This window comes from Coregonus clupeaformis, chromosome 12 (genome assembly GCF_020615455.1).
Source record: "Coregonus clupeaformis isolate EN_2021a chromosome 12, ASM2061545v1, whole genome shotgun sequence".
Classification (NCBI taxonomy): Eukaryota; Metazoa; Chordata; class Actinopteri; order Salmoniformes; family Salmonidae; genus Coregonus; species Coregonus clupeaformis.
In genome coordinates, this window is record NC_059203.1 from 16,099,276 (window position 1) to 16,111,315 (window position 12,040).

General features: G+C 48.5%; 1 protein-coding gene across 12 annotated transcripts in view; it reads left to right on the top strand.

Moving 5' to 3' along the window:
- The window catches only part of atp2b2 (ATPase plasma membrane Ca2+ transporting 2), a 265,384-nt gene that overhangs the window by 232,790 nt on the left and 20,554 nt on the right, over positions 1-12,040 (top strand). For all 12 annotated transcript variants that reach the window (XM_041891842.2, XM_041891845.2, XM_041891844.2 and 9 more), the window contains 3 exons: positions 4,320-4,499; positions 5,252-5,339; positions 6,869-6,975. In XM_041891842.2, coding sequence (XP_041747776.1) covers positions 4,320-4,499; positions 5,252-5,339; positions 6,869-6,975 — 375 coding nt within the window. The remainder of the gene's footprint in view (positions 1-4,319; positions 4,500-5,251; positions 5,340-6,868; positions 6,976-12,040) is intronic.

The window sequence follows — 12,040 nt, forward strand, 5'->3', positions numbered from 1 at the left end:
TGTTTCACCGAGTCGTGGCTGAACGACGAAACGGATAATATAGAGCTGGCTGGGTTTTCCATCGGCAGGACAGAGCAGCTACGTCTGGTAAGACGAGGGGCGGGGGGGTGTGTCTATTTGTCAATAACAGCTGGTGCGCGATGTCTAATATTAAGGTAGTCTCAAGGTATTGCTCGCCTGAGTTAGAGTACCTCATAATAAACTGTAGACCACACTATTTACCAAGAGAGTTTTCATCTATATTCTTCGTAGCCGTCTATTTACCACCACAAACTGATGCCGGCACTAAGACCGCACTCAACGAGCTGTATAAGGCCATAAGCAAACAAGAAAATTCTCATCCAGAAGCGGCGCCCCTAGTGGCTGGGGACTTTAATGCAGGCAAACTTAAATCCGTTTTACCTAATTTCTACTAGCATGTCACATGTGCAACCAGAGGAAAATAAACTCTAGACCACCTTTACTCCACACACAGAGACGCATACAAAGCTCTCCCTCGCCCTCCATTTGGCAAATCTGATAATAATTATATCCTCCTGATTCCTGCTTACAAGCAAAAACTAAAAGCAGGAAGTACCAGTGACTCGCTCAATAGAGAAGTGGTCAGATGACGCAGATGCTACGCTACAGGACTGTTTTGATAGCACAGATTCGATATGTTCCGGGATTCTTCAGATAGCATTGAGGAGTATACCGCCTCAGTCACTGGCTTCATCAATAAGTCCATCGACGAAGTCATCCCCACAGTGACCGTACATACATATCCCAACCAGAAGCCATGGAGTACAGGCAACGTCCGCACCGAGCTAAAGGCTAGAGCTTCCGCTTTCAAGGAGCGGGACACTAATCCGGATGCTTATAAGAAATCCTGCTATGCCCTCAGACGAACCATCAAACAGGCAAAGCGTCAATGCAGGACTAAGATTGAATCCTACTACACCGGCTCTGATGCTCGTCGGATGTGGCACGGCTTGCAAGCTATTACGGACCCAGCCGCGAGCTGCCCATTGACGTGAGCCTACCAGATGAGCTAAATGCCTTTTATGCTCGCTTCGAGGCAAGCAACACTGAAGCATGCATGAGAGCACCAGCTGTTCCGGACTACTGTGTGATCACGCTTTCCATAGACGATGTGAGCAAGACCTTTAAACAGGTCAACATTCACAAGGCCGTAAGGCCAGACGGATTACCAGGACGTGTACTCAGAGCATGCGCGGACCAACTGGCAAGTGTCTTCACTGACACTTTCAACCTCTCCCTGACCATGTCTGTAATACCTACATGTTTCAAGCGGACCACCATAGTCCCTGTGCCCAAGAAAGCAAAGGTAACCTGCCTAAATGACTACCGCCCCGTAGCACTCACGTCGGTAGCCATGAAGTGCTTTGAAAGGCTGGTCATGGCTCACATCAACACCATCATCCCAGAAACCATAGACCCAATCCAATTCGCATACCGCCCCGATAGATCCACAGATGACGCAATCTCAATCGCACTCCACACTGCCCTTTCCCACCTGGACAAAAGGATCACCTACGTGAGAATGCTGTTCATTGACTACAGCTCAGCGTTCAACACCATAGTGCCCTCAAAGCTCATCACTAAGCTAAGGATCCTGGGACGAAACCCCTCATCAGCTCATCACTAAGCTTTGTAGCAGCAGCTTCCTGGGGTTTTTTAAGGATCCCCGTTAGGTTCTGCCAAGGCTTTTTTAGTCATTTAGCAGACACTCTTATCCAAAGCGACTTACAGTTAGTGAGTGCATACATTTTCATACTGGCCCCCCGTGGGAAACGAACCCACAACCCTGGCGTTGCAAGCGCCATACTCTACCAACTGAGCTACAGGGGTTTATTACGGATCCCCATTAGTTCCTGCCAAGGCAGGAAGCTACTCTTCCTGGGGTTTATTTCCACATTATTCATTACAATTATTTAATTGAGGTTTAGGGTTTAGTGAATGATTTGTCCCAAATACAATGCTTTTAGTTTTTGAAATATTTAGGACTAACTTATTCCTTGCCACCCATTCTGAAACTGACTGCAGCTCTTTGTTAGCTCTTGTCAGCTCTTTGTCAGCTCTTTGTTAAGTGCTGCAGTAATTTCACTCGCTGTAGTAGCTGATACGTATAGTGTTGGGTCATCCGCATACATAGACACACAGGCTTTATTCAGAGCCAGTGGCAGGTCATTAGTAAAGAAAAAAAAAAGTAAGGGGCCTAGACAGCTGCCTTGGGGAATTCCTGATTCTACTTGGATTATGTTGGAGAGGCTTCTGTGTGTGTGTGTGTGCATGTGTGTGTGTGTGTGTGTGTGTGTGTATGTGTGTTTGTTTATGTATTAAGTCCGTGACATGTTGGAAGTACAATCCAATAACGAGGAGGCAGAAAGGTAAGTTTAGTCTAGTTACTCCGTGGTGCAATAAACACGTCGCTAAGTCTGCAGGTGACTGTGAACTCCCACACCTATGGGGTGCACATGCTATATATGGGAGTGTCTGTGTGCGCTCCTTAATGTCCCCAACACCACTATACAACACTTTTTTATTCTAGTAATGCCAGGGTTGTGGGTTCGATTCCCGTTGAGGACAATTGTATTAAAATGTATGCCCTCACTGTACTACAGTATAAGTCAAGGGTATTCTAAATGACATATAGTCTGTGTGTGTCTATGTGAGATATACAGTTCATTCGGGAAGTATTCAGACCCCTTGACTTTTTCCATATTTTGTTACGTTACAACCTTATTCTAAAATTGATTAAATTGTGTTTTTTTTCCTCATCAGTCTAAACACAATAACCCATAATGACAAAGCAAAAACAGGTTTTTCGAAATGTCAGACCATTTACTCAGTACTTTGTTGAAGCATCTTTGATAGCGATTACAGACTCAAATCTTCTTGGGGATGACGCTACAAGCTTGGCACACCTGTATTCTCTGCAGATCCTCTCAAGCTCTGTCAGGTTGGATGGGGAGCGTCGCTGCACAGCTATTTTCAGGACTCTCCAGAGATGTTCGATAGGGTTCAAGTCCGGGTTCTGGCTGGGCCACTCAAGGACATTCAGAGACTTGTTCCGAAGCCACTCGTGCGTTGTCTTGGCTGTGTGCTTAGGGCTGTTGTCCTGTTGGAAGGTGAACTTTCCCCCCCAGTCTGAGGTCCTGAGCACTCTGGAGCAGGTTTTCATCAAGGATCTCTCTGTACTTTGCTCTGTTCATCTTTCCCTCGATCCTGACTAGTCTCCCAGTCCCTGCCGCTGAAAAACATCCCCACAGCATGATGCTGCCACCACCATTCTTCACCGTAGGGATGTTGCCAGGTTTCCTCCAGATGTGACGCTTGGCATTCAGGCCAAAGAGTTCAATCTTGGTTTCATCAGACAAGATAATCTTGTTTTTCATTGTCTGAGAGTCCTTTAGGTGCCTTTTGGTAAACTCCAAGTGGGCTGTCATGTGCCTTTTACTGAGTAGTGGCTTCCGTCTGGCCAGTCTACCATAAAGGCCTAATTGGTGGAAAGCTGCAAAGATGGTTGTCCTTCTGGGAGGTTTTCCCATCTCCACAGAGGAACTCTGTTCTTCACAGAGGAACATCAGGTTCCTGGTCACCTCCCTGACCAAGGCCCTTCTCCCCCGATTGCTCAGTCTGGCCAGGAAGCCAGCTCTAGGAAGAGTCTTGGTGGTTCCAAACTTCTTCCATTTAAGAATGATGGAGGCCATTGTGTTCTTGGGGACCTTCAGTGCTGCAGAAATGTTTTGGTACCCTTCCCCAGATCTGTGCCTCGACACAATCCTGTTTCGGAACTCTACGGACAATTCCTTCAACCTCATGGCTTGGTTTTTGCTCTGACATGCACTGTCAACTGTGGGACCTTATATAGACAAGGTTGTGTCTTTCCATTACGGGGTATTTTGTGTAGATTGATGAGGATTTTTATTTATTTAATCCATTTTAGAATAAGGCTGTAACGTAACAAAATGTGGAAAAACTAAAGGGGTCTGAATACTTTCCGAATGCACTGTATAGGGACTCACTGTTCTACAGAATAAAGGGTATTGTCTGTGATGCACTATATATGCAAAGGTATGTGGACAGCCCTTCAAATGAGTTGATTCGGCTATTTCAGCCACACCCGTTGCTGACAGGTGTATAATATCAAGCACACATCCATGCAATCTCCATAGAGAAACATTCGCAGTAGAATTATCTTACTGAAGAGCTCAGTGACTTTCAACGTGGCACCGTCATAGAAAACAACTTCACTGTGTGTGTGTGTGTGTGTGTGTGTGTGTGTGTGTGTGTGTGTGTGTGTGTGTGCCCTGCAGGTGCCTGCTGCCATTGTCCGTTGCCAGCGTGCGGGCATCACAGTGCGCATGGTGACAGGTGACAACATTAACACGGCCAGGGCCATCGCCATCAAGTGTGGCATCATCCACCCTGGAGAAGACTTCCTGTGTATCGACGGCAAGGAGTTCAACAGGAGGATCCGCAACGAGAAGGGAGAGGTACGCTACAGCATGGGTTCTCCAACCTCTCCTCTGGGACCCCCAGCCGTTCTCCAACCTCTCCTCAGGGACCCCCAGCCGTTCCCAAACCTCCCCTCGGGGACCCCCAGCCGTTCCCAAACCTCTCCTCAGGGACCCCCAGCCGTTCTCCAACCTCTCGTCTGGGACCCCCAGCCGTTCTCCAACCTCTCCTCTGGGACCCCCAGCCGTTCTCCAACCTCTCCTCAGGGACCCCCAGCCGTTCTCCAACCTCTCGTCTGGGACCCCCAGCCGTTCTCCAACCTCTCCTCTGGGACCCCCAGCCGCTCTCCAACCTCTCGTCTGGGACCCCCAGCCGTTCCATGTATTTGATATATTCCACAGCTAACACACCTGATTTAACTTGTCAACTAATCATCAAGGCTACAACGTCTGGGGGGCTACAACACCATTGTGAAACATCTGGAGGTCCCTGAGGAGAGATTGGAGAACCACCCGCAATACTACATGCAATCTCCTCTGGTTGATCTGTCAAGAGCCTACTGTCTACTGTATGTTCCGTCAGGATAAAGGACCTTCAGGCTCTGAAATGTTTTTTATTGATTTAACCTTTATTTTGACAGAGAGTCATGCTAAGACCAAGGTCTATTTTTTACAGATGAGCCCTTTCATTACAAACATATACACATCAATACAATGTGAAAAGCAAAACAGCGAAATAAAACACAGTCATAGAAAACAAACACATGTATCCTTTTTACTCTTTACTACAGGTTGAGCAGGAGCGCATGGACAAGGTGTGGCCTAAACTGCGAGTCCTGGCTAGATCCTCCCCTACTGACAAACACACACTGGTTAAAGGTGAGAGAGGAGGGTCTCCGTGTCTGTCTGCTAGCCGTTTCCTGTACCACGCTGTTGTCCTGCTGTGTATGGCAACAGTCTGAACCCAATGCCAACATGAAGATCCTTTGGGAAATATACACATTCTATTATATTCTGCACTTCTGTGCTCTTCTCTTCTCTGCTGTTCTCGGCTCTTCTCTGCACTTCTCCTCTCTTCTCTGCACTTCTCCTCTCTTCTCTGCACTTCTCCTCTCTTCTCTGCTGTTCTCCTCTCTTCTCTGCACTTCTCCTCTCTTCTCTGCTGTTCCCCTCTCTTCTCTGCTGTTCTCCTCTCTTCTCTACACTTCTCCTCTCTTCTCTACACTTCTCCTCTCTTCTCTGCACTTCTCCTCTCTTCTCTGCACTTCTCCTCTCTTCTCAGCTGTTCTCGGCTCTTCTCTGCACTTCTCCTCTCTTCTCTGCTGTTCTCCTCTCTTCTCTGCACTTCTCCTCTTTTCTCTGCACTTCTCTCTTCTCTACATTTCTCCTCTCTTCTCTGCACTCCTGTCTTCTCTGCTGTTCTCCTCTCTTCTCTACACTTCTCCTCTCTTCTCTGCACTTCTCCTCTCTTCTCTGCACTTCTCCTCTCTTCTCTGCACTTCTCCTCTCTTCTCTGCTGTTCTCCTCTCTTCTCTGCACTTCTCCTCTTTTCTCTGCACTTCTCTCTTCTCTACATTTCTCCTCTCTTCTCTGCACTTCTCCTCTCTTCTCTGCTGTTCTCCTCTCTTCTCTACACTTCTCCTCTCTTCTCTGCACTTCTCCTCTCTTCTCTGCACTTCTCCTCTCTTCTCTGCTGTTCTCCTCTCTTCACTTCTCCTCTCTTCTCTGCTGTTTTCTGCTCTTCTCTGCACTTCTCCTCTCTTCTCTGCACTTCTCCTCTCCACCCCTCACTTCTCCTCTCTTCTCTGCTGTTCTCCTCTTTTCTCTTCACTTCTCCTCTCTTCTCCGCTCTTCTCTGCTGTTCTCCTCTCTTCTCTGCACTTCTCCTCTCTTCTCTGCTGTTCTCGGCCCTTCTCTGCACTTCTCCTCTCTTCTCTGCTGTTCTCCTCTCTTCTCTGCTGTTCTCGGCTCTTCTCTGCACTTCTCCTCTCTTCTCTGCTGTTCTTCTCTCTTCTCTGCACTTCTCTCTTCTCTGCACTTCTCCTCTCTTCTCTGCTGTTCTCATCTCTTCTCTGCACTTCTCCTCTCTTCTCTGCACTTCTCTTCTCTTCTCTGCACTTCTCCTCTCTTCTCTGCACTTCACCTCTCTTCTATGCACTTCACCTCTCTTCTATGCACTTCTCCTCTCTTCTCTGCTGTATTCCTCTCTTCTCTGCACTTTTCCTCTCTTCTCTGCTGTTCTCCTCTATTCTCTGCACTTATCCTTTCTTCTCTGCATTTCTCCTCTCTTCTCTGCTGTTCTCTGCTGTTCTCTGCACTTCTCTGCTCTTCTCTGCTCTTCTCTTCTCCTGTTCTTCTGAATGTGGTTGCCCTTACTGAACCCCTGTGTGTTGGGTTGTGTCCTCTAGGCATCATAGACAGCTGCTTGACAGAGCAGAGACAGGTGGTGGCAGTGACAGGAGACGGGACAAACGATGGACCAGCCCTGAAGAAGGCTGACGTGGGCTTTGCCATGGTAGGACCTGGGGCTGGATGCATACTGTATCTACAATATCTTACTGTACCACACCTCACCTCACCACCCCACCCCACACATCACATACCACACCTAACCTCACCTCACCACCCCACATCACACCTCACCTCACCACACCCCACATCACATACCACACCTCACCTCACCACCCCACCCCACACATCACATACCACACCTAACCTCACCTCACCACCCCACATCACACCTCACCTCACCACACCCCACATCACATACCACACCTAACCTCACCTCACCACCCCACATCACACCTCACCACACCACACATCACATACCACACCTCACCTCACCTCACCACCTCACATCTCACCTCACCACACCCCACATCACATACCACACCCCACATCACATACCACACCTAACCTCACCTCACCACCCCACATCACACCTCACCTCACCACACCCCACATCACATACCACACCTCACCTCACCACCCCACACCACACATCACATACCACACCTAACCTCACCTCACCACCCCACATCACACCTCACCTCACCACACCACACATCACATACCACACCTCACCTCACCTCACCACCCCACATCACACCTCACCTCACCACACCCCACATCACATACCACACCTCACCTCACCACCCCACACCCCACATCACATCACATACCACACCTAACCTCACCTCACCTCACCACACCCCACATACATACCACACCTCACCTCACCTCACCTCACCACCCCACACCCCACATCACATACCACACCTCACCTCACCCCACACCCCACATCACATCACATACCACACCTAACCTCACCTCACCCCCCCCCACACCACAAATCACCTACCACACCTCACCCCACCACTCCACCCCACCCCACAGTACACATTCCCTACCACACCTCACCACCCCGCACATCACCTACCACACCTCACCTACCACACCTCACTACCCCACACCACACATCACCTACCACACCTCACCTCACCACTCCACACCACACATCACCTACCACACCTCACCTCACCACACCTAACATCACCTACCACACCTCACCTCACCATCCCACACCACACATCACCTACCACACCTCACCACACCACCCCACAGCACACATCACCTACCACACCACACCTCACTACCCCACACCTAACATCACCTACCACACCTCACCTCACTACCCCACAGCACACATCACCTACCACACCACACCTCACCACCCCACAGCACACATTACCTACCACACCTCACCACACCAACCCACACCACACATCACCTACCACACCTCACCACACCACACATCACCTACCACACCTCACCACACCACCCCCACAACACACATCACCTACCACACCTCACCTCACCACACCACCCCACACCACACATTACCTACCACACCTCACCACACCACCCCACAGCACAAATCACCTACCACACCTCACAACACATAACCTCACCACACCACACCTTACCTCACCACACCACACAAAACCTTAACACACCAGACAACACCATGCTACACCAGACATCACCACACCTCACTACACCTCACCACACACCTCACCACACCACACAACACCTTACCACACCAGACCTCACTACACCTCACCACACATCTCACCACACCTCACCACACCTCACTTCACCACACCTCACCTTACCTCACCTCACCACACCTCACTTCACCACACCACACCTCACCTTACCTCACCTCACCACAACTCACCACACCTCACCTTACCTCACCTCACCACACCTCACCACTCCTCACCTCACCACACCTCACTACACCTCACACCTCACCACACCTCACCACACCTCACTTCACCACACCACACCACATCTCACCACACCTCACCTCACCTCACCACACCTCACCTCACCTCACCTCACCTCACCTCACCTCACCACACCTCACTTTACCTCACCTCACCACACCTCACTTCACCACACCCCATCTCACCACACCTCACCTCTACCTCACTTCACCACCCCACTCACCACACCTCACCTTACCTTACCTCACTACACCTCACCACACACCTCACCACACCTCACCACACCTCACTTCACCACACCACACCACATCTCACCACACCTCACCTCACCACACCTCACCTCACCTCACCTCACCTTACCTCACCTCACCACACCTCACTTTACCTCACCTCACCACACCTCACTTCACCACACCCCATCTCACCACACCTCACCTCACCACACCTCACCTTACCTCACTTCACCACACCACACCTCACCACACCTCACCACACCTCACCTCACCACACCTCAATTCACTTCACCACACCACACCTCACCTCACCTCACCTCATCACCCCACGCCATGGTAGAGGCTCACTAACAGAGCCTGTGCTCCGAATGCCAATTTGAGTACAGCTGTAGCATTACAGCTAGCCACAACTACTATGACAGCTGTAGCATTACAGCTACCCACAGCTGCTGTGACTGCTGTAGCATTGCAGCTAGCCACAACTACTATGACAGCTGTAGCATTGCAGCTAGCCACAACTACTATGACGGCTGTAGCATTACAGCTAGCCACAACTACTATGACTGTGGAGTGGATCCATTATTATTAACCTTGATATATCCTGATATAACAACCTAAGCAGCATCCTCACCACTACATACAGAACACCCACCAGCTCTGCTGTAGCTACAGTAGAACAAGAGCGCCTCCTAGTGGGAAGATGTGGTGGTATATACACAATCTGCAACGCCAGGGTTGTATCTCTGTTGGTAGAGCATGGTGCTTGCAACGCCAGGGTTGTATCTCTGTTGGTAGAGCATGGTGCTTGCAACGCCAGGGTTGTATCTCTGTTGGTAGAGCATGGTGCTTGCAACGCCAGGGTTGTATCTCTGTTGGTAGAGCATGGTGCTTGCAACGCCAGGGTTGTGGGTTCAATTCCCACGGGGGACGGGTGAATAGTAAAAACAAATGCAGGCACTCACTAACTGTAAGTCGCTCTGGATAAAAGTGTCTGCTAAATGATTAAAATGTAAATGTAACTGAGACACCGTGACATTGACTTACCCTGCTATTCAGGTCACTGCAATATTTGATGGAGATCATTTTAAAATTAAAAATTTATAAAATAATGAATTACTAGCTTAGCTTGTCAATGCTTATCCAACTACCGGTATCCATATGTATATATATATATATATATATATATATATATATATTGGTATCCATATATTTTCAGGATGAGTCTGGATTGTAAAAGAGCAGACCCTTTTATTTCCCAGCAACCCAGAGAAAGCACTTGTGTTCTATTGTTACATTGTTACGGAGAAATAGCTGTTTACTGTCCTGCACTTCAAACAGCCAGGCTGGATGAGTGTGAGTGTGAGTGTGAGTGTGTGTGTGTGAGAGTGTGTGTGTGTGTGTGTGTGTGTGTGTGTGTGTGTGTGTGTGTGTGTGTGTGTGTGTGTGTGTGTGTGTGTGTGTGTGTGTGTGTGTGATAAAGTCTATCTCGCAGGCTTAAATAAGTTACAGCACGGCCTGGGCTCACATGCAACACACACACATACGCATACATGCTAGCATGCACGCAATTATGGTCACACGTGCACCCGGCACACACACACACACACACACCGAAAAACCAGTATTTCTATGTCAAACAGTTTTGTTATATTTCAGTCTTCTGTGATGTATATAAAGTGTAATATTAGGATGCAAACTCAAAATGTAATACATTTCAACTCTATACAGTGGGGGAAAAAAGTATTTAGTCAGCCACCAATTGTGCAAGTTCTCCCACTTAAAAAGATGAGAGAGGCCTGTAATTTTCATCATAGGTACACGTCAACTATGACAGACAAATTGAGAGAAATAAAATCCAGAAAATCACATTGTAGGATTTTTTATGAATTTATTTGCAAATTATGGTGGAAAATAAGTATTTGGTCACCTACAAACAAGCAAGATTTCTGGCTCTCACAGACCTGTAACTTCTTCTTTAAGAGGCTCCTCTTTCCTCCACTCGTTACCTGTATTAATGGCACCTGTTTGAACTTGTTATCAGTATAAAAGACACCTGTCCACAACCTCAAACAGTCACACTCCAAATTCCACTATGGCCAAGACCAAAGAGCTGTCAAAGGACACCAGAAACAAAATTGTAGACCTGCACCAGGCTGGGAAGACTGAATCTGCAATAGGTAAGCAGCTTGGTTTGAAGAAATCAACTGTGAGAGCAATTATTAGGAAATGGAAGACATACAAGACCACTGATAATCTCCTTCGATCTGGGGCTCCACGCAAGATCTCACCCCGTGGGGTCAAAATGATCACAAGAACGGTGAGCAAAAATCCCAGAACCACACGGGGGGACCTAGTGAATGACCTGCAGAGAGCTGGGACCAAAGTAACAAAGCCTACCATTAGTAACACACTACGCCGCCAGGGACTCAAATCCTGCAGTGCCAGACGTGTCCCCCTGCTTAAGCCAGTACATGTCCAGGCCCGTCTGAAGTTTGCTAGAGTGCATTTGGATGATCCAGAAGAGGATTGGGAGAATGTCATATGGTCAGATGAAACCAAAATAGAACTTTTTTGGTAAAAACTCAACTTCGTCGTGTTTGGAGGACAAAGAATGCTGAGTTGCATCCAAAGAACACCATACCTACTGTGAAGCATGGGGGTGGAAACATCATGCTTTGGGGCTGTTTTTTCTGCAAAGGGACCAGGACGACTGATCCGTGTAAAGGAAAGAATGAATGGGGCCATGTATCGTGAGATTTTGAGTGAAAACCTCCTTTCATCAGCAAGGGCATTGAAGATGAAACGTGGCTGGGTCTTTCAGCATGACAATGATCCCAAGCACACCGCCCGGGCAACGAAGGAGTGGCTTCGTAAGAAGCATTTCAAGGTCCTGGAGTGGCCTAGCCAGTCTCCAGATCTCAACCCCATAGAAAATCTTTGGAGGGAGTTGAAAGTCTGTGTTGCCCAGCGACAGCCCCAAAACATCACTGCTCTAGAGGAGATCTGCATGGAGGAATGGGCCAAAATACCAGCAACACTGTGTGAAAACCTTGTG